Genomic DNA, 22,249 nt, shown 5'->3' with positions numbered 1-22,249 from the left:
TAAAAAGGATACTAGCCATTTCAATTTCCAATCGAACGAGCCCCTTTTGAAGTTTCTACGACAACGCTTTCTATGAAAACCTAATATGCCTTCAGGGCATAACTTATAACCCGTGCCCTGAAGGTTGTGGGGGGGGGGTTGTCATCCTCAAAGGCCTAATTTTCAGAACGTTCAACTACGTTGAACAAAATAGCTATCTCAAAATTTTGATTGGATGTCTTTGGGGGCCAGGTGGGTGTGAGAGAAGGGTTAGTTGCCCTCCAATCACTTTTGACTATTAAAAAGGGCACTAGTCCTTTGAATTTCCAATCGAATGAGCCTTTTTTGAAGTTTCTACAACACCTTCTGTAAAACCTTATATGCCCCCAGGGCATAACTTACAAACCTTACCCTGAGGGCTGTGGGGGAGTGTCCTCTTCAAAAACATAATTTCTATCTGGAAATCAACTACGCGGAACAAAATGACTACCACAAAATTTGATTGGATGTGTTTGGGGATATAGTGGGCGTGGAAGGGGAGTTTGTTGCATTCCAATCCCTTTCGACTATTAAAAAGGGCACTAGCCACTCCAATTTCCAATCGAATGAGCCCTTTTCGAGGTTTCTAAGACAACTCCTTCGATGCGAAGTGTCCTGGTTTAGAACAAAAAAAATAATAATAATAATAATACATTGTGCCAACATCGTTCTTTACTTAGGCAGCGCGATTGCGCTGCCTGTGATACAAAGTAATATTATTTGGAGTTTAAATTAGCCTAATGTTTGATCTACCCGTAACTCAATTGAACAGAATTCAATTAAAAGCATATTAGTAAAAAATATTATTTAATACTTTCATAATGGGGGGGGGGGTGTTTAAATCCTTGATTAGAATATCATCAGAGACTTACCTGAGTAGCCTGAGTGACAACTTACCAAAGTTACCTGTAAATTCCTCGGTAAGAAACTCACCGGCATATGTGTGTATATCAAGCTCGTTGCAAAAACACCCCTTCAAATTAGTCCTGCATGAGTCGATTTAATCAAAGCCCATACCTTATGAAACAAACCTCTTAGGTTCATGTTAAGGCCCTAATCACTTAGGGGAGACCTAAAAGACCATATACTTGCCCTAAGGATTTCTGATATGTTCCACCAAAGAAACAAGCAAATTACCCTTTTGTAGGTCGGATAGCACATATCGAGAAACTATTCTAAAAAGATATATCTTGCTTTTTCTTAAAGCGATTAAGAATAGTGTTTCTATAATTTACTATTGCTTAGATTATAATTTTGCCATTTTGGAGATGCGACATTTAATCTTATAAATAAATCTTGTGACTTAATGGTGTTTAAAACAATATGACTGAAATTAATCAATTTCGATACAATTACGATAATTTCATTAATTACGATAATAATCAATTTCGTGCTATCAATCCTGATTTCATGAACTCGAAAGAAAATCAATTGGCTACGTGACTTTGCGTATCAGCGGTATTCCCTTTTTGGCCAAGTTTTGCTCAAGTCCGTGCTTTTTGCCTAAATGGTACAACAGCCATCAACAAAACATTCTGAAAGATATGTGACCATAGAATTGTGGCTGTCAATCCATTTTCATGGATTGACGCCACCGACTTTGTCATTTGAAACGATGGTGATTTGAAACCTCAGGTTGAGCCATTTTCCTTAAGGGACATTACAAGAACTAATAAATAGATAGTAAAGGCTTAAAAAGATTAGTAAAGGCTTAAAAGCTACTAGGGCAATGGCTACGAAATAGGAGCTAAACAATTGTTCGGGTTTACGCTGACAGTAACGGACCTTTAAAAAACAGATCTTGACACTTGGAACTTGACGTTGATTAGTTACTCAAAACAATACTTAGCTCTGAATTAGGGTAAAACTTGGGATATGTACCCCCCCCCCCAATGTACTGATTTGAAATTAGGGCTGTTTTAACAGCTCAAATAAATTTACTTCACAGGAAAATGTTTGTTCTTGTATATTTGATTTATATTATGTGCTATAAGTGTTAATATGGTATTCTAAGAGAAAATATTGTGCATCCACCGCCATCTATTCAAATAAAATCGGCCATTAATCCCGGAAACAAAGGTTAAAAGCCCTCATCAGATTAATTCTAGATTTAGGATTTACATTTGTCAAAAGTATAGACAAAATTATGTTTACATCGTAGAAAAAAGCGCCTAGGGGAAAGGCGTTTAATTTCTTGCGTTCCACAGCATGAAGATTCTCAATTGGGAGTTGAGATTGTCAATCAGGCCACACCCATGCTTAATCGTAACTAACTCATTCTTATCGGTATAATTCCATTATAGTTAAATCAAATGGCATAAGCAGAGAGGAGGGGGGTTATGCTGAGGTTAAACTTGAAATTATTAAGTCATAACGTTGATCGCTAAAATTTAATATGCTATATTTTATGCATTCCGGACTATTCTATGAAGAAATACAGGGATGTGAACCGGCGAGGGGACTCATACCCCCCTGAAATTCTAAATTTTCTGAAATTTCTGGGCAATTCTTATTCAAATTATATGTCACTCGATTCCTTAGAATCCGAAATATATTGCTCCTAGTTTCTACCATTTCTGGCAAATCATGAAAAATGTCCGAAGTTCAGAAATTTCGAAGCTTAAAAATTGTAAAAACTAGTGTTAGTTAGAAGTAGTACATTGCCAAAAGGCCTACGGACCTATCCCCTCCCATCTCTCTAGAGAAATCTAACGATTTTTCAGTTTCCTATAATTGAATGTTTTGTAGTTTTATCTATGTTATGTATTTTATCCACAGTTAAGAAAGCACAAAACTTCCAAAATACATGTTTGCTCATTCCTAATTTCTACGGATTGACGCTAGTAAATGATAAATAAAATATAAATTGGGGATTCCGTTTACCCTACATACACTTTTACAATGGAAATCTTTCGACAGCTGTAAGGACCAAGCTAAGGAATAATCCGAATAAAACCTTGCCATTGCTTTTCTTCAATTATTTAGTATTACAAAGTTTTAAGTATTATTGTCTGATACAGTGTGTTTGTAAGATATTTTGATGTGATTTCTTTTCTCAAATTTCGGGCATGATAAGCCAGTCTTTCATGGACCTAGGAACACTTCCAGCAACCAGCACCACATCAAGGTATAATGTACTATCGAGCCGAATAAATTGGAATCACCATCATTGGATACTGATATATTGGAGGAACTTTAAAAATAACAAAAATGACAGGTTAGACAACATATCTGACCGTTCGATGAAATAAAACAATACCTCGCCCTTCCATCAACCGAGTTGATTCACTAATTAGTTAAAAGTAATTAGATTTGCATAGTTACGTTTGGGTGGGGTTTAAACTGAAAATGAAATTAATTTACTAAGCCTGTAAGATTTAATTGTTTAGCAAGTCAAATTGAAAAATTGAAAAATTTAATCATCCTTCGAAAAAAAGGACGTTCGAAAAAAAAAAATTCTTCGAAAAAAAAGGGCATTAATTCACTTGGACGTCAAATAGCTGAAAAAATTAAATCTATATAGAACTTACAGGGAATTATGAGGGAATTTGGAAATGTCAAAGACTTCAGGGGGAAATGTCAAAAGGACTTGGTAATCAAAACTCGATATCTACAGTTATATAAATTTACTAAACACTCTTTTTAATATTTGAAATCTATATGCGTATACGTGATTTTTCACATTTCACGGAGGGGATGGGTGAGAACCCCTAGCCCTTGTTGGATTATTGATGGATTTGAATTAAAGGGCTAAAATACAGATGTGAAAACTCTAAAATCTGAAAAATAGAGTAAGATTTATAGAAATAAGTTTCAATTCAAAAATTAGATGCAAGCGGTTAAATTACCAATCGCCTCTCTTCTAGCGATTTCCCATGAAGAGTAAATCCATCTATTTACTGGTACTTCAGTCACCGAACGGTATTTTGTTCTTTTTCCTTTACTTTTATAAGCTTTCTCTTGGAAGTTCTAGAGTTAGAAAGACCCAAAGCCACATAAATTATTCTATACAAAGAAAGTTATGCAGTTTTGGAATCGAAGGAGACATGCCCCAAAAACTTGACAATGACATTCAACTAAGACTTCATCAACCACAAAATCCTAATTATTAACCAGTGGAACGAATTTATTCTTGCTTACATAAAAACGGAAAGTAAATTTCACTTCCGTCAAATAGGTATATTTTAATACCAATCAATCGTATTATTATCTAATAGCCAAATTCAATTTTCTACTACTGACACAAAAAGAAGGAAAATTGTGAGACTAAAGAGTCTAAAGAAAAGAAAGCTAGTGTTATTAAACATTTGGTAAACAAACTTCAAATGTTTATTTCTTTGCGTTTGTAACTGCTTTCCGTGGTAAAACGATTAGTAGAAGGGGTTATTCATGAGATTGGAACCAAGTCAGCTAGCTTAAAAATAGATGATAAGAGGCAAAACTCAGGGGAGCGAGCCAGGGCCTATGTCCCGCCCCTAAGCTCAAGTTTTGATGGTTTTCCCTACATTTATGAAATTTTCAATATAATTCAACTGTCTATACATTTTCTTGAATGTGTGCCACATCCCCCATAAAATATTCCTACATATTTCAATTCGAAAAGTGTATGGAATGTTCTGGATGGGCTGCATTCCAGGCTGAACAAAAATTAATTAAAAGTTACGAAAAAGTGACTTTTTTGTTCCAGCTGACGTTTCATAGAAGCTGGAAGAACATAAAAGTAGCTTTGAATTTACTTTTTTCAGTAACTTTTACTAAAGATAGTTAGCGAGCATCTTTAGTGACATAACTGTGCATCACTATCATCATTGCTATTAATATCAATTTGAAACATATTGAAAGTATTATTTGACTAAATTATACTGAAAGAGGAATGAGTGCAATTGAAAGTCATGAAGATTATACCCTTACAAACTTAATAAGCCAGTAGTTACTTCACAACCGTTCCCGGTCGATGTCACTTTTAAGTAACTTCTACAGCTAAAGTAAGGTTACTACAGTTTGTAACCTGGAAAACAGCCGATGTCTTGAAATAGACTATATAACCACCTCATTATGGCATGAATTTACAACTCTTTCACCCCCCCCCCCAATATCTTAGCCATGTCACCTTTATAGCCCATGTTTAATTTTGATAAGAGAAAAAAAAATCCGTAGTGTCTTTTATAAGTTTGCAAAATATATGCTAAGCCTTCCACTCCTACAAAGAAATTGACAGATGTCAGCACGTTATTGACTCGACTATCCCTTAGCTGTGGTCTCGATCAGGAGGAAGAAGCTCCTAAGGTCACTAGACCCCACGCATAGTATATAATTAAATAAAAAAACTTGAGCGAAATTAAAAGTTAAAACGAACAGAAATTGTTCTGTATATGAAAGGGACTGTCCCCTCCTCCACGCCTCGCTCTTTACGCTGAAGTTTTTTACTGTTTTCAAAAATAAAGTTGTGAGACAGGGTCAAACTTTAGCGTAAAAAGCGATGCGTTGAGGAGGGGACAGTCCCTTTCATATACGGAATAATTTCTGTTCGTTTTAAGTTTTGACGTCGCTCCTTACTTTCAGTTAAAAAACTTGTTTCTTTTTAATTTAATTTCTGAACGTTTTTTGAATTAATGCAGCTTTGATTTTGGCTTACCGTACATGAATAATTAAAACGAAATTTGCATATTAATTTTACTTTTTTTTGGCTAAATGGCGTTCTCGAGTTGATCTGACGAGACTTACGAATTAACTTACGTAACGAACTTCTATATTCGTATATTTTTATTGCGTATATTAGGGGGTTCACCCCCTAGTCAATACCTTGCTCTTTACGCTAAAGTTCAAATTTTGTTCCATTTTTTTAAGAATGACCCCTTAATCACAAAGGCCGTAAATTAGAATAAATAGCTCTGATACAAAAAAAACTTTAGAGTAAAGAGCGAGGTAAGGGGAGAACCCAATCATACAGGCCTACGTAATAATTTCTGTTCGTTTTAAGTTTTGATGTTGCTCCTTACTTTCAGTTGAAATAATAGTTGTTTTTTTTAATTTAACTTCTGATTGCATTTTTTAAATAATACTGAGAAATCCGGCGCCCCCTTCATAGCAATGTTCCTTCCCCCATTAAAACTTCCTCCATGGAAAGATCCACCCACGTAACCCCCTACCAACCCACCCCCAACTACCAGAAAAAATTCCCCGGAAAACTTCTGTATACTTCCCAATAACCAATACTATATGTAAACATAGGGCAAAGTTCATAACTTGCAGACCTTCCCCCGGGTACTTTGGGGAATTAAGTCATCCTTAAAGATATAGTTAGTGTATTTTTCGACCATGCTGAACAAAATGGTTATCTCAAAATTTTTTTCGAGTGACCTTGGGGAAAAAATGAGTGTGGGAGGGGGCGTAGTTGCCCTCTATTTTTTTGGTCACTTAAAAAGGGCAATAGAACTTTTAATTTCCGTTCGAATGAGCCCTCCCGCGATATTCTAGGACGACTGGGTCGATACGATCATCTATGGAAAAAAAAAAATAATAATAATAAAAACGCATCCGTGATCTTTCTTCTGGCAAAAAATACAAAATTGCACATTTTTGTAGATAGGAGCTTGAAACTTCTAGAGTAGGGTTCTCTGATACGCTGAATCTGATGGTGTGATTTTCATTAAAGTTCTATGACTTAGGGGGTTTTCCCTCCCTTTTTTTGAAAACAAGGCACATTTTCTCAGGCGCTTTACTTTTGATGAGCAAGACTAAACACGATGAAACTTACATATTTGAAAACAGCATAAAAATCTGATTATTTTCATGTATCTATTGGTATGAAAATTGCGTTTTTTAGAGTTTCGGTTACTATTGAGCGTTCGGTACCAAGAACTGTTTGAGAAGCAACAGAAAGCAGTTCGTAAAAGATGTATTTTTTATGTACACATTTTCGCCATAGCTTTCTGCTTCTTTTTTTCTCGATATTTTTTTACCTAGTGATACATTAATTTAATTTGCTCAGTTGCGTCTGCTGTTTTCTTTACTCTATTCTTTACTGTCTTTATACTGTTAAAGATGGGCAACAAAATTCATTCATTCTTTCACCATTACCACAGGATATTGACATTCAATTAATGCTAACTAATGGCATTACTAATGACATTCAACTAATGATAACTAATGAAAATAAAATAATGACAAGGATTGTAAACAATAACTATCGGGAAACCCAAGCCAAGCTCAGAACATTGGGATTTGTTATCATAAAAGAATCTGGTTGATTATGAATCCCTGAAATTACTGGATTATAAATCCCTGGAATTTCTAGATAGAGGCTGTTATAATGTATTCCTGTAATAAATATTACGAAATTTACCATTTACAAAAGAAAAAAAAACACTTAGCTTTGGAGGTGGAAAACACTAGCTTTTCGCTCTGAAGAGACTCACTATCAGACATAGAAGGTTCATTGCGGAGAGGTTTCGAAGTTTGACAAATCCTGTATTCATGTTTTTTAACGGACTATTTTAAAATAAATGCTAAGCTGGGATTTTCATATGGTGGGTACAGTTTATGTCTTAGGTAAATAACCTACAAATAACCTCGAACAACAATTTCTTCAACATCTAACTAAAGCCCAAGGGCGGATCCAGGATTTTTTCGGGGGGGGGGGGGTACTAATTTTTGACTATTTCGGGGGGGGGGGTTACTAATTTTTGACTCAGTTTTCGACTAATTTTACTGATTTTTACCTAGGTTTTACTAATTTTCGATTTATTTTCGACTCGGTCAAAAATTTCGGGGGGGGGGGGTCAAACCGGGTACCCCCCCCCCTGGATACGGCCTTGCTAAAGCCATATAGCAGCGAAAAAAGGGGGAAACATGGGGAAAATATCTACCCACCCCTTGGTACCAGAGACTGTGATAATCCTTAAAACAGCGTAATTTTCACCTCTAACACATTAAAAAAAAGGAAATCATTGTTTAATTGAACAATGTTTGACAAACATTTTAGTACGGTACTCATTTAAGAGTAAATCACCGTAAATCCTACCATGCCCCAAAATACGGTCACGCCATGCTCGACTACACCTGCCGTACTTGTAGTCAAACAGTTCGTGGTAACGAACTATAAGAAAGGAGCGACCCGGCTCAATAGTAACCGAAATTCTAAAAAAAGGAATTTTGATACCAATAGATACATAAAAAAAATTAGATTTTTATGCTGATTTCAAATATATAAGTTTCATCAAGCTTGATCTTACCAATCAAAAGTTACGCGCCTGGGAAAATTTGCCTTTTTTTTGGAAAAAAGGGGAAAACACCCCCTAAAAGTCATAGAACTTTAATGAAAATCACACCATTAGATTCATCGTATCAGAGAACCTGCGTGGTTATTTTTATTTTTTTTTTCCCCAGGGCTAATCGTATCGATTCAGTGGTCCTAGAATATTGCGGGAGGGCTCATTTGAATGGAAATTAAAAGTTGTAGTGCCCTTTTTAAATGACCAAAAAATGGAGGGCAACTAGGCCCTCTCCCCCGCTCATTTTTTCCCAAACTCGCCCGATCAAAATTTTTAGATAGCCATTTTGTTCAGCATTGTCGAAGAAAATGATAGCTATGTCTTTGGGGATGACTTAATCTCCCACAGCCTCCGGGGAAAGGGCTGCAAGTTATGAACTTTGCCCAATGTTTACATATAGTATTGGTTACTGGGAAATATACAGACGTTTTCAGGGGGATTTTTTCTGATAGTGGGGGGGGGGGGGGTGGTGGTGGATCGGGGGTTACGTGGGAGAGTCTTTCCATGGAGGAAGTTTTCATGGGGGGAAGGTACATTTCAGTGAAGCGGAAGCCGGATTTCCCAGCATTATTTAAAAAAAAAAAACGATCAGAAAGTAAATGAAAAAACAAGTTTTCAACTAAAAAAACTTTTCAACATCAAAACTTAAAACGAACAGAAACGATTACGTACATGATTGGGGTCGCCCCCTAGTCAACACCTTGCGCTTTACGCTGAAGTTTTTTTTAGTACTTTCATAAGAGCTGTTTATTCTAATTAACGGCCTTTGTGATTAAGGGGTCATTCTTAAAGAATTGGAAAACTTTAGTGTAAATTCTTAAGAAATTCGAACTTTAGTGTAAAGAGCGAGGTATTGACTACGGAGACCCCTCTAATATACGTAATAAAAATATACGAATATAGAAGTTCGTTACGTAAGTTAATTCGTAAGTTAGGTATATTTATTACTAATAAAAACGTTCGTAAATAAAATTGAACAACTTTCGAGAAAACCATTTAGCCAAAAAAAGTAAAATTGATATGCAAATTCCGTTTCAATTATTCATGTACGGTGAGCCAAAATCAAAACTTGCATTAATTCAAAAACGTTCAGAAATTCAATAAAAACAAGTTGTTTTAACTGAAAGTAAGGAGTGACATTAAAACTTAAACGAACAGAAGTTATTCCGTATATGAAAGGGGCTGTCCCCTCCTCTATGCCTCGCACTTTACGCTAAAGTTTGACTCTTTCTCACAGCTCTATTTTTTTAAACAATAAAAAGCTTTAGCGTAAAGAGCGAGGCGTTGAGGAGGGCACAGCCCCTTTCATATACGGAATTCAGAAGTGGCCACTCTGGCGTCCAGTGTGCGGTCGCATCCAGGATGAAACTATTTATCATATACTATAGGTTGCATCTCTAAATTCTATTTTTCTCTTTTAAGGCGCAAGAAGTCTGGAACATTCTATGCTCCAGAGCGAATAGGAGTTACGATTACTTTTCTAGAGCCTCTTTCTAACATTTCAGAATAGATTATTGACTATTATATTACTAAATTTTTACATTCCAGAATTTGGCACAACCTCTATTTCAGCTTTTTTGTTGGCCTTTATATTAGGGGTCGGCGCCGTTTCTGTTTCTGTTTCTGTTTTTTTTTCTACCGTTTTCTGTTCTGTTTTTTTAGTAAAACGGAAAAAACATAAAAAATGTATCCGTTTTTTTTTAGTAACGTTCCTGTTTCTGTTTCGTTTTTTTTTCTCGCCGTTTTGTCGTTTCTGTTTTATTTTAAACCCGTTTTTCTTCATTTTCCGTGTTTTGATTGTGAATAGCACCATAGTGCAGTCTAGCGACTTTTATTGGATTAGCGATACTTGTCAAAGCACTGTCTTTACGTCTTCCGAAGAAAAGATTTGTTATTGAAGAAAACATTCCCCATAGTAAAAATTAATCTAAAGCAGTCTACTTGGATTTACACCTTTGGTTAGTCTTGGTTAGTAGATGGTTACCTGGTTGGGTAAAGGTGCAGATTAGCTACCCCAGTAGCGTAGGGTATAGAGGCCCTGCAAATAGAACCAGGATATACACTAAGAAGTGATTTGTTTACATCCAGCTTCAACTGAACCCTATCTGTGCAAATTTACAGCCCAATTGACAGAATAATATACAGTAGGTAATAAGTTGTTTTTATCAGGGGTTGCTAAACTGTACCTTCACCCAGATTAGTTCCCCCTGTCGTGTAGGGCACAGAGGCCCTACCAACAGAACCAGGATATACAGGGTGAGTTCCAGCCATTTAATTTTCATTAACCTAGTAAGCCCAGTAGCACTAGCAGAAGCGGGACTATAGAAAATCTTTGATATCCAATTATCAGATATAGGAGCTACTCAACGAATCTTGCTGATTTTGCCTCTGCTAGTGCTGCAGGGCTTACTAGGCTTACGAAAAGTAAAAGGTTGGAACCCAGCCACAGTAAGAGATTTGTTTTTATCCTGTTTCTACTGGACAGTATATGTGCAACTTTACAGCCCAATTGACTGAATAATATACAGAAAGAAATAAGTTGTTTTATCAGGGGGAACTAATCTGCACCTTTACCCCTGGTTTCTCCCATCAACATAATTGAATTAGTTGATTGCAATTCATAATCAAGGGACTGTTAAACAAAGGAGTAGGCTGAACATGTTGATGATCTACCCTTCAGCATGAGGGTATAAAATTTCTAAATGACATGTTGGGAGTATACCCAATGGATAATATCTAAAATTTCCATTCTACAGAATATAAAAATAATATCCAACAGTACTTAGTTATTGCCAAAATTATCCAACTAGGAAAATAATTAAATTTTAAAAGAAAACCAGTTTTATCTTGCTAGTTAAAAACAATCAAACAGTTCATGGTAACAAACTGTAAGTAAGGAGCAACCCAGCTCTATGGTAACCGAAACTCTAGAAAACGGGTGTTTGATACCAACGGATGTGCCTAAGGGAAATGCCTAAGGATGTGCCTAAGGGAATTATCTGGCTAGTTGGATACTAACCCCAAACTGCTTAGAGAATCTTCTTATCCGCCTAGTTGGATATATATCAGAAACACTAAGCAACATTATTATCCAACTAGGTAGATATTCTATCTGCCTAAGAGAAACAATTTATCTGGCTAGTTGGATATTAACCCTAAACTGCTTAGAGAATCTTCTTATCTGCCTAGTTGGATTTATATCAGAAAAACTAAGCTACATTATTATCCAACTAGGTAGATATTCTTGTTGTGCCTAAGAGAAACAATTTATCTGGCTAGTTGGATATTATCCCAACTGTATAATGGAATGTATTTATCCTCCTAGGTGGATATACATCAGGAGTGTTAAGACTTGGTATTATCCACCTATTTAGATGTTCATGCTGGGCCTAAGAGAAATGAATTATCCAACTAGTTGGATATTAACCCCAAAATGCTTAGAGAATCTTCTTATCTGCCTAGTTGGATATATATCAGAAACACTAAGCTACATTACTATCCAACTATGTAGATAGGCTATTCTTGCTGTGCCTAAGAGAAACAATTTATCTGGCTAGTTGGATATTAACCCAAAACTGCTTAGACAATCTTCTTATCTGCCTATTCGGATATATATCTGAAACACTAAGCTATGTTATTATCCAACTAGGTATATATTCTGTATAGGATATTGCATAGGCAGTCAAATATTCAGCTAGGTAGGTAAAGGAGTAAGAGTCTTAAAAATGCTATTATCTCTCTAACATGATATTTTATCTTGATACTAAGTTTAGTTGGATATTATTTTTACATTCTACAGAATCTAATTTTTTTTAAGAATATTCATTGGGCACCTTCCCTGACATGTTGATTTTAGGCATGTTCACTTGCAGCACCCAGGAAGTAAATGTGAATAGCCTCGATATTCTTTACCCTGCAAATGTCATATACTTTAGTAAATATTTGGAGCAGCTTATTTCCAATGGTCTAATTAGTCAATCTATTATCTGCATTATAAAATCTTCTAGCTACATCAGAGAGTCCGGGGTCTACGCTTTACCATTTCCTGCTATTATTAATATTATACTTTTATTTCCCTTAATATACCATATGAGGAGTATTCACAATGTCTTTTTTCCTTGAATTGTTCTTCTTTCATACTCTTATTTGCAATCACAGAAGTAACTAGAACTGCACTGCTCCATGCACTTAGTAATGGTAAGCTTTGCAGGTACCGATACACATGCTGTCATAAATGGCATCAAATCTGGCATGTAATATTTCATCAAGTTCTGACTCAGATCTTGGAGAGGGCCCTCCATCAAAGAAAGTCAAGTTCTGGGAGCAACATGGGACCAAAAATAAGGGAGCAGCTGTAATTACCTGCAATTACTGCAAAAAAGATGTGAAGTCAACAAAGGGGTCTGCAACATCGTTCAAAAATCACCTTATGGCTAAACACAAAATTGCTGAACAACCTAAACCAAGTACTGTTCCAAAGAAGTCACATTCTACAGCCTTGTCTCAGCTCAGCATGCCGAGCACATCATGTGAAACTAACCCAACTCGATTTGAAGGCACTGGAAAGAAAACGGATATAAGAAATTTTTTGAAGTCAATAAAGCAGCAGCAGCTGAAGCTGATCAAGTTGTGTAGCAAAAAGGTTTGCATTGACAAGCTTCCTATTTCAATATTTGAAAAACCAGGAGTAAAGGCTCTAATCTCTAAACTTACAGGAGGTCTTACTGGCCCCTCAGCTCGTACTGTTGCAAGACATCTAGTTACAGCAAAGAAAAGGAAGGTCAATCAGCTCAAAGCTGAACTCCAGAAAGTCTGGAAAGTGAATTTGACCCTAGACTGCTGGTCTTCAAGAACGGGGTCTGGCTTTCTAGGTATTACAGCTCATTATGTGATGAAAAGCACTGATGGCAAGCTCACTTTGGTGCACAGAATCCTTGAGTTTAAGAGACTAAAAGTTGCTCACACTAGCGCCAACATTCTTCGTGCAATCCGTAGTAGCCTCCAGAAGTTCAGAATTCTACGGAAGGTCTACTTTATAATTACTGATTCGGGAGCTAATATAGTATAGGCTCTCAGAGACGGTGCCATTATGCGAAGCTCATGCTTTGGACACAACCTGCATAATGTGGTGACTAATGCCCTTAAGCTGTGGGAATGCAGAAACCAGGCAGATTTAGTGAGCGTTCCCCACCTAAATGATTCAGGATCCAGTTCAGAATCTGATGACAACGTTGATACTGCTGAATAAGATGACTTTCCTGACCTGATTGTAGGAGATGATGACATTGAAGAAACTGGGTATACCGACTGCAGTAATGATGATGATAGTAGCTCAGAATTAAATGATCCAGACCTTGACAGCGATAGTGAGAGCTCAATACCTAGACAAAGAGGTGTCTCTAGTGAAGTATTGACGCTGGGACCAGCACTGGTAAAAATACGAAAGCTGGTTAGAATCCTGAAAGTATCATCCAAATCCCACGATCTTTTTGAAGCTATCTGCAAGACATATAATCTTAGTCCATCCATCACAAAAGACATGAATGTTCGATGGAACAGCACACTTACCATGATAGAAATGTATTGTGCCCAAAAAGAGCCACTGCGCGACTTCTTCAACCAAAAACTACGCGACGCTAAGATTAGAGAACTCGAACTTCACAGCAATGAGTGGTACATCATGGAAGCTGTCATTGAGGTTCTTCGCCCGTTCAAACAGGCAACAGTGACAGCTAGTGGATACAATTATGTTTCGGCAAGCAAAGTCGTGCTGATGATTAAGGGATTACTGTTGTTTTGTCAGACTCCAGATACTAGTATTATGGCTGAGTCAATCAATGGGCTGAAGGAACTTCTAGTTGTTCAGCTCAGGAGATATTTTTCAGCCAGTCCTAAGTTCGATGTGATGCTCTTCACAAGAGCTGGCTTTTTGGACCCTGCAATTTATGAAAAAATGACACATGTAGACAGAGAGTCAGCTCGCCAGTCCATCTCCTCGCTTCTCCAGAAATTTATCTCCGAGCAGAGAAGCACAGAAGAACTCGATCCAATCCAATTGAACTCCACATCTTTCCCTATTGACGTCGCTCCTACTAAGGCAGGGACTAACCGAAAAGGGTCACCAGAGACTCTTGATCAAGAAGACAGCTTGTTTTCTAAGTTTCTCGACACGACTGGGTTACGGATGAACTCTAAGAGGCAAAATGCCAACAGTATGAGCATTGACCGCGTGGCAGCAAATATTATCAGGGCATATGAGGAGAGAGTTCCTGTGTTTTTGAGCGAGAGACGAAGATCAGGACAAAATAATTCTGATCCACGAGAGTTTTGGTCTGATTACTTTTACACTTACCCGGAGTTAAGTGAAATTGCATGTATGCATCTATCAGTCCCTGCAACTTCAGTTCCCAGTGAGAGTACATTTAGTATTGCTGGGTACTTTACGCGAAAGCAGTGCTCACGAATGACTGCAAAGTCACTTGAACTCCGAATGTTTTTAAGTGACAAATTTTAATTTATGTGGTATTTTCATATATTTGGTCTTTTTGTATATTTGGTATTTTTTATTAATCAATATTAATAAATATTCACTTTACTCTCGTAAATCTAAAGAAACTGAAAAAAAAACCCAAAAATATATGTTAAAACGGCCGTTTTTTAAGTAAAAACAGGTCGTTTCTTTTTGTAGGTAAAAAAAAGTAAAAACATAAACGGATTTCCGTTTTTTTTTTTCACCGTTTGCGTTTCTGTTCCGTTTTTTCATCGTTTCTGTTTTGGCCAAAAACAGAAACGGTGCCGACCACTACTTTATATATGTAGCCTTCTATGAAAACCTTTTGACTTCAATCCCTTCGGCTAATGAAAGCCTCTATTTGGCTGTTATTGGGATTGCAATAGATTCAGACCTATGTATCTCGAATTCGAATTAATTATTATGAACAATATTTTTACTAAGCGAAGAACTAGAAAAAACGAAACCAAATCAGTTTGAAGAACGGATTCGCTTTCCATTGAATTTTGTGGCCCTTTTCAAGCATATAATGTTACCGTATACTCTTCATACATTTAAAATTCATAAGCTTATGAATGTTTTTTTTTTATTCCGCGGAGGGGTGTGGCGGTTTGAACCCTCCCCCCTAACCTGCTCAACGGCTATACCACTGAATTCACTCGAGAAATTATCCCTTTAAAAAAAGAAAGAAAAAAGAAGCATGCACTAATAAAGGAGTTATCCTTCAGTTTGAACCCTATTTCTACGATTGACATTGTTTAGGGGTCTTACCTACAAATGAAGATGCTCGGGGGTCAACTGTAAAGTTTCCAAAATGCAGTCCTTCAAATCCATCATTAAGTGCTTGATGAAAGAGAGTCCGAATATCACTAGCATTGATAGCGTTCAAGCTACTCTCAGAGGTTGGTAGTGCCAAGTGTACATAATAGTCAACAATCACGCTACCAGGGCTGAAATAAAGATGATATTAAAGAAAGCTAAAAATTGAAATAAAGATGAAGTAAAGATTGAAAATAAAGCTTGAATATTTCGCATATCAAGATTAAATGGGGCCTAATAGTTCCTCGTAAGATTGTTGTAGAGATGGTCTGAGTCAGAGCCACCATGAGAGTTGTCTTAGCCGCTATGAAGCCTCTGGCTTCACCCTCCTAAGAATGTTAAAACATATGCTTAACAATGAATTCAAATAAAAGTCAGAGTGGCGTATCAGGTCCTTCCTTTGGTGTCAAGCCCCACAATAGCACGGACTTGTGACAAAGATTTAAAGTTTAATTCTTCTGGTGTATGTCATGCCCCAGGTGCCTCAGAGTGGCATTTTGGACGAACTAAAGCGTCTTTTTGTTAGAATTAAACATTGGAAGGAGGAGAAAGTTAAAGCTGAATAATATATGTTTTTTCATCACTCTGTTTTGTCACAACAACTCAACTTCTGAGTACTCTAGAATGCTGAGTACTCTAGTTCTAGGTAGTCTAGAACAGAGATGAAGCATTCTGTTTTCCCATAACCAAATATTAGAAAAGAACAGAAAATTGCAAGCTGAATCGAAAACTCTTCGTAGAAATAATCTATTCCTTCATCATTCTGTTTTGTCCTAGAGTGCCCAAATCCTGAGAACTCTAGAACGCTGGGATCAAAATTATATCCCTGCGTACTCCAGTGCTAGGTACTCTAAAACGATAATAAGGCATTCTATTTTTAGAAATTTAATATTAAAAGTGGAACGAAAAAGTACAAAACGAATCAAATTTTGTCAAACATTGTGCTACATGTACATAGACATAACATATAAAAAGGCCGGGACGATTATGCAGCTAAGTTGTGTAATCTCTGTTAAGCCTATTTCGAAAATTAGTTTCTCGAGTCATTTGACATGATTTGCTTAGACCCTATATCCGTATGCTATATTTTTCGCTTAAGAAATCAACCTTAACATTCAGCATGACTAATTTTTAGACAACAGAGCTTAAAACCTTGAAGAGTAAAAGCAAAACATTTAAATTACTCCTAATCGGTATCCATCGATTTGAATTCGGTTATTTCCTTAAAAATTCATATATACAGGGTGACAGGGACATATAAGAACTTTTTAAATGCGAAGTGACGGCCATGTACAGTTGGCAACACTGTAGAATATGGATTTCATTGTACTTATCTATATTCTGTTTCTTTATTTGCGACGTAATACCTTAAATTAGGTATTTTGTCTAATAAATGGGATAACCCTCATTTGAACGTTTATTTGTTCTTTCTATTTATTTACATTTCGTTTTCTACTTTAAGGACTTATTGTAGAAAAATTCCTGTTCTACAGTGTTGCCAACTGTACATGGTTGCCACTATGCATTGTAGAAGTTTCCGTATTTCTGAGTTACCAAATAAAAATGTAAAAAAAGGTTAGGTGTACAATCATTCTTCATTTTTTGCACAATGTATTAGATAAGTTGACTAAGGTTAAAAGTGAGTTAAAAGTGATTTCCATTTTTTTGTTTTTGGAAAATTACCAAAAAAAGACGGCAGTGGAAGGGGAAGGAAAAGTTCAAAATTAATTCCTGAGAATTCTAGAACGTTGGTATCAAAATTAGATCCCTGGGCAATCCACTGCTAGGTTCTGTGGGTTGAACTAAAAATCACAGATTTTCAAACCTAAATAGCCCGTCATGGTACTGCTTAGATGTATTTTAATACGGGATGGATGCGCTCGCACAAATTTGCCGTTGGGTTTGAAGAAAATGGGAATTGTTAGTTTTAATTTTAATTTACTCATTTGACACCAGAATAGCCTTCGAGGTTTGCATGTTCTTGGGGAGGGAGGCAAAAATGGCTGGCAGCCACTGACATAGTAATCAGTGGGTGACTTGGAGGGGTCAAAAGTTGATTTAAATTAATGGGTTGGATGGATTGCAATTTCAACTAGGTTGCGCAGCTTTGGGTTTTGTCAGATTTATGGTCTTACTTTATTTATGGTAGAACATAAAGCAGCATTTCAACAGCTCGTGTCTTTGAAGGATATGTCTAGTATATGCTAATTATCAAACATGAAAATATGAATCAATTCGCGAGATTCTTCTTATATTTCCAGAACTATCCCGCGTGCAATATTTCTTATCGGAATCAATTCATCATTGATCATTGACAACCAATAAAATTTAAATCTTTCAAAAGAAATGGTTTTCATACCTCAGTGACGAAAGCCATTGCAATCGATTGCAACTGATTTTCATCACTGACAGCCATCGATCGCTTTCAAAGCAAATATTTTTCACTGGCCCTCAGTGATGAAAGCCAATTGCAATCGATTACAAAAAGCTATATTCCACAGGGTGCTACCATTTCATCTAACCGTCACAAGCACTAAACGTCATTTCGTCGTTACAGGAAAATCCATCAGATCCAATAACCGTCAAAACGTCGACAGTCATAACATCGACAGTCACAATCGCTACCCGTCAGAACGTCGACAGTCATAACATCGACACGTCAGGACATCGACAAAATCCGTTAGGACATCAACAAAAAAATTTATAAGTTTATATAATAGTAATAAGTATATAATATTTTAGAAACAAATTTCGGCTATAGGCTATATTAGCACATCAGGGGGGTGGGTAAAGCATAGCATATATCAAATATGTAACCTAACCTAGGTACCTTTCCCCCTCTGAACCCCAAAAACTAAAGTTTTGAAATTTTAGATGTTATGACGGATTCTGCGATGTCCTGACGTGTCGATGTTATGACTGTCGACGTTCTGACGGGTAGCGATTGTGACTGTCGATGAACTGACGGGTCGATGTTATGACCGTCGATGTCCTGACGGTTAGTGGTTCTGACGGATTTTTTTCCGATGTTATGACGGATTTTGTCGATGTCCTGACGGTAGTGGTCCTGACGTGTCGATGTCCTGACGCCTTCCCATATTCCACGCGGGGCTATAGACACGAATTTCAGCTGTTTTAAATTAGAGGTACGTGTGGCTCGTTAGGCGCAGTTCAGCCACTCCTGATATAAAGGCTATATCTCGACCAAAGCTCCTATTGACACATCCTTCATACATAATAGTAACTAGAGGCAGTTGTGTGGCATTGCCCCTAACAATGACGAACACAAGGAGTTCACCAATATTATACGATAAGCTTTGTAATCACAACACGACAAAGAACTTCGAGGCTCGTTTTAAGGGATCCAGTAGTTACAGCTAATTACATATTATTTAGAAGCCGGAAAAAAGTGTTTAAAAACCACAGTTGTACCACAAATAGCCCTGTACGCACACTTACTGTTAAAGGTTGATGTGTTTTCATATCCACTAAATATTCCTGAAATTACTTCATGGATTGAAAAAAAAGATGAAACGTGCCATAGATGAAGGTGAACAGTTGGGCTATTTGATAGAAGACTAGGTTTAAGCATAAAACCATTTTGAGAGCACCAAAGCAAGATTTCGAAGGTTATTATACAAAGAAGTAAATTTGGAATTAGTTCAGAGCCATACGCACGTTTTTCTCATTTTTGGTGCGAAACCTGGACCTTCAGAGTAGGAGCGGTAAATTTTCCAGTTTATCTTCTTACGCGGAATTAAATTTTGCCACGTTATGCAGTCATTCCAAACTAGCATAGCCAGATAGGAAACGTCAAATATTTACAGGATCTCTTAAAGATTAGATTCTCCTCCATTGATATATTTCCCCACGCACCTTAAATTTTTCTTACATGAGCCTGCATTCCTTGTAGGTGAGGGTCTTAGCCCATTCTAGCCTATCCACCATCCTTTTGGAGGATGTTATGATTTTGATATCCTGCCACTATAATTACACTTCCCGGTGATATTGAGTAGGGGACTAGTTAACGAATCATCTGTCCAGTCAGTCTTTCTGTAGCCACCTGTTGGTTGTTCACTTACAACCCCTACAGACAATCCAGAATAAGGCAGTAAGAATTCTTGGCTCTTTTATTCCTCGCCCTTCAAAACTTCTACATCTATCAGAAATCCATAACCTCTTTTTATTTCTGGATATATTCAATCTCAAACGACTAAGAGAATAACAAACAGTAGCCTAATGTGGATTTTTGACATTCAATATCCAACAAAACCTTTCCATGATAAAGCTATTACCGGGGTTCCCGCTTTTTCTGTCCTAGTTTGCTCCCCCAAGCTTCATCTTCCTCTACTTAAATCTTTTCTTAAATCAGAAAGAGCTAGATTTTCATTAAGGTACCAGATCCTCTATGTTGCAAACAAATTTAATTTGGCTGAAGTAATTCTAAAGAATCATTCATCTATTTGTTATAACTATTGTATTGATAAAGCTTTACCTGACCGTGTCTGCCACTATAATTCAACTTATTGATGATATTGAATTGGGGACTAGTTAACGAATCATCTGTCCAGTCAATCTTTCTTTAGCAGCAGCGTTTTTTTTTCTTTTTTTTAATCGTAGTGAAAATGCCCCAAAGAAAAAAGAAAGGAGCGTTTGATGCCAAGTCTTTTTAAGGATACTTATTAAGGATTTGCCAAGTCCTCTTGGCAAATCCTTTGCCAAGTACCTTTTAATTTTCGCCACAATAAAAGTGCAGCATGTATAGGGTTTAAAAGAAAAAAGAAAGGAGCGTTTGATGCCAAGTCCTTTTAAGGATACTTATTAAGGATTTTTAAGGATTTGCCAAGTCCTCTTGGCAAATCCTTTGCCAAGTACCTTTTAATTTTCGCCACAATAAAAGTGCAGCATGTATAGGGTTTAAAAGAAAAAAGAAAGGAGCGTTTGATGCCAAGTCCTTTTAAGGATACTTATTAAGGATTTTTAAGGATTTGCCAAGTCCTCTTGGCAAATCCTTTGCCAAGTACCTTTTAATTTTCGCCACAATAAAAGTGCAGCATGTATAGGGTTTAAAAGAAAAAAGAAAGGAGCGTTTGATGCCAAGTCCTTTTAAGGATACTTATTAAGGATTTTTAAGGATTTGCCAAGTCCTCTTGGCAAATCCTTTGCCAAGTACCTTTTAATTTTCGCCACAATAAAAGTGCAGCATGTATAGGGTTTAAAAGAAAAAAGAAAGGAGCGTTTGATGCCAAGTCCTTTTAAGGATACTTATTAAGGATTTTTAAGGATTTGCCAAGTCCTCTTGGCAAATCCTTTGCCAAGTACCTTTTAATTTTCGCCACAATAAAAGTGCAGCATGTATAGTGTTTAAAAGAAAAAAGAAAGGAGCGTTTGATGCCAAGTCCTTTTAAGGATACTTATTAAGGATTTTTAAGGATTTGCCAAGTCCTCTTGGCAAATCCTTTGCCAAGTACCTTTTAATTTTCGCCACAATAAAAGTGCAGCATGTATAGGTTTTAAAAGAAAAAAGAAAGGAGCGATTGATTCAAAGTCCTTTTAAGGATAATTATTAAGGATTTTTAAGGATTTGCCAAGTCCTCTTGGCAATTCATTTGCCAAGTACCTTTTAATTTTCGCCACAATAAAAGTGCAGCAGGTATAGGGTTTAAAAGAAAAAAGAAAGGAGCGTGTGATGCCAAGTCCTTTTAAGGATACTTATTAAGGATTTTTAAGGATTTGCCAAGTCCTCTTGGCAAATCCTTTGCCAAGTACCTTTTAATTTTCGCCACAATAACAGTGCAGCATGTATAGGGTTTAAAAGAAAAAAGAAAGGAGCGTTTGATGCCAAGTCCTTTTAAGGATACTTATTAATGATTTTTAAGGATTTGCCAAGTCCTCTTGGCAAGTCCTTTGCCAAGTACCTATTAATTTTCGCCACAATAAAAGTGCAGCATTTCTAGGGTTTAAAAGAAAAAAGAATGGAGCGTTTGATGCCAAGTCCTTTTAAGGATAATTATTACGGATTTTTACGGATTTGCCAAGGCCTCTTGGCAAATCCTTTGCCAAGTACCTTTTAATTTTCGCCACAATAAAAGTGCAGCATGTATAGGGTTTACAAGATATAAGAAAGGAGCGTTTGATGCCAAGTCCTTTTAAGGATACTTATTAAGGATTTTAAAGGATTTTCCAAGTCCTCTTGGCAAATCCTTTGCCAAGTACCTTTTAATTTTCGCCACAATAAAAGTGCAGCATGTATAGGGTTTAACATAAAAAAGAAAGGAGCGTTTGATGCCAAGTCCTTTTAAGGATACTTATTAAGGATTTTTAAGGATTTGCCAAGTCCTCTTGGCAAATCCTTTGCCAAGTACCTTTTAATTTTCGCCACAATAAAAGTGCAGCATGTATAGGGTTTAAAAGAAAAAAGAAAGGAGCGTTTGATGCCAAGTCCTTTTAAGGATACTTATTAAGGATTTTTAAGGATTTGCCAAGTCCTCTTGGCAAATCCTTTGCCAAGTACCTTTTAATTTTCGCCACAATAAAAGTGCAGCATGTATAGGGTTTAAAAGAAAAAAGAAAGGAGCGTTTGATGCCAAGTCCTTTTAAGGATACTTATTAAGGATTTTTAAGGATT

The 22,249-nt window shown here is 36.6% G+C and overlaps 1 protein-coding gene across 1 annotated transcript in view; it reads right to left on the bottom strand.

The window, feature by feature from the left end:
- Window positions 1-18,857, bottom strand: part of LOC148948919 (uncharacterized) — a 65,354-nt gene extending 46,497 nt beyond the window's left edge. Inside the window, exons 1-2 of the mRNA XM_089095055.1 lie at window positions 18,772-18,857; window positions 15,574-15,752 (exon numbers count right to left, since the gene is read on the bottom strand). Coding sequence (XP_088951181.1) covers window positions 15,574-15,752; window positions 18,772-18,857 — 265 coding nt within the window. The remainder of the gene's footprint in view (window positions 1-15,573; window positions 15,753-18,771) is intronic.
- Window positions 18,858-22,249: the final 3,392 nt, after the last annotated feature.

The sequence above is a fragment of the Artemia sp. Qi Xiang Cuo genome, chromosome 9 (genome assembly GCF_049724085.1).
Source record: "Artemia sp. Qi Xiang Cuo chromosome 9, ASM4972408v1, whole genome shotgun sequence".
NCBI lineage: Eukaryota > Metazoa > Arthropoda > Branchiopoda > Anostraca > Artemiidae > Artemia > Artemia sp. Qi Xiang Cuo.
This window is presented reverse-complemented; position numbering and strand designations above follow the sequence as displayed.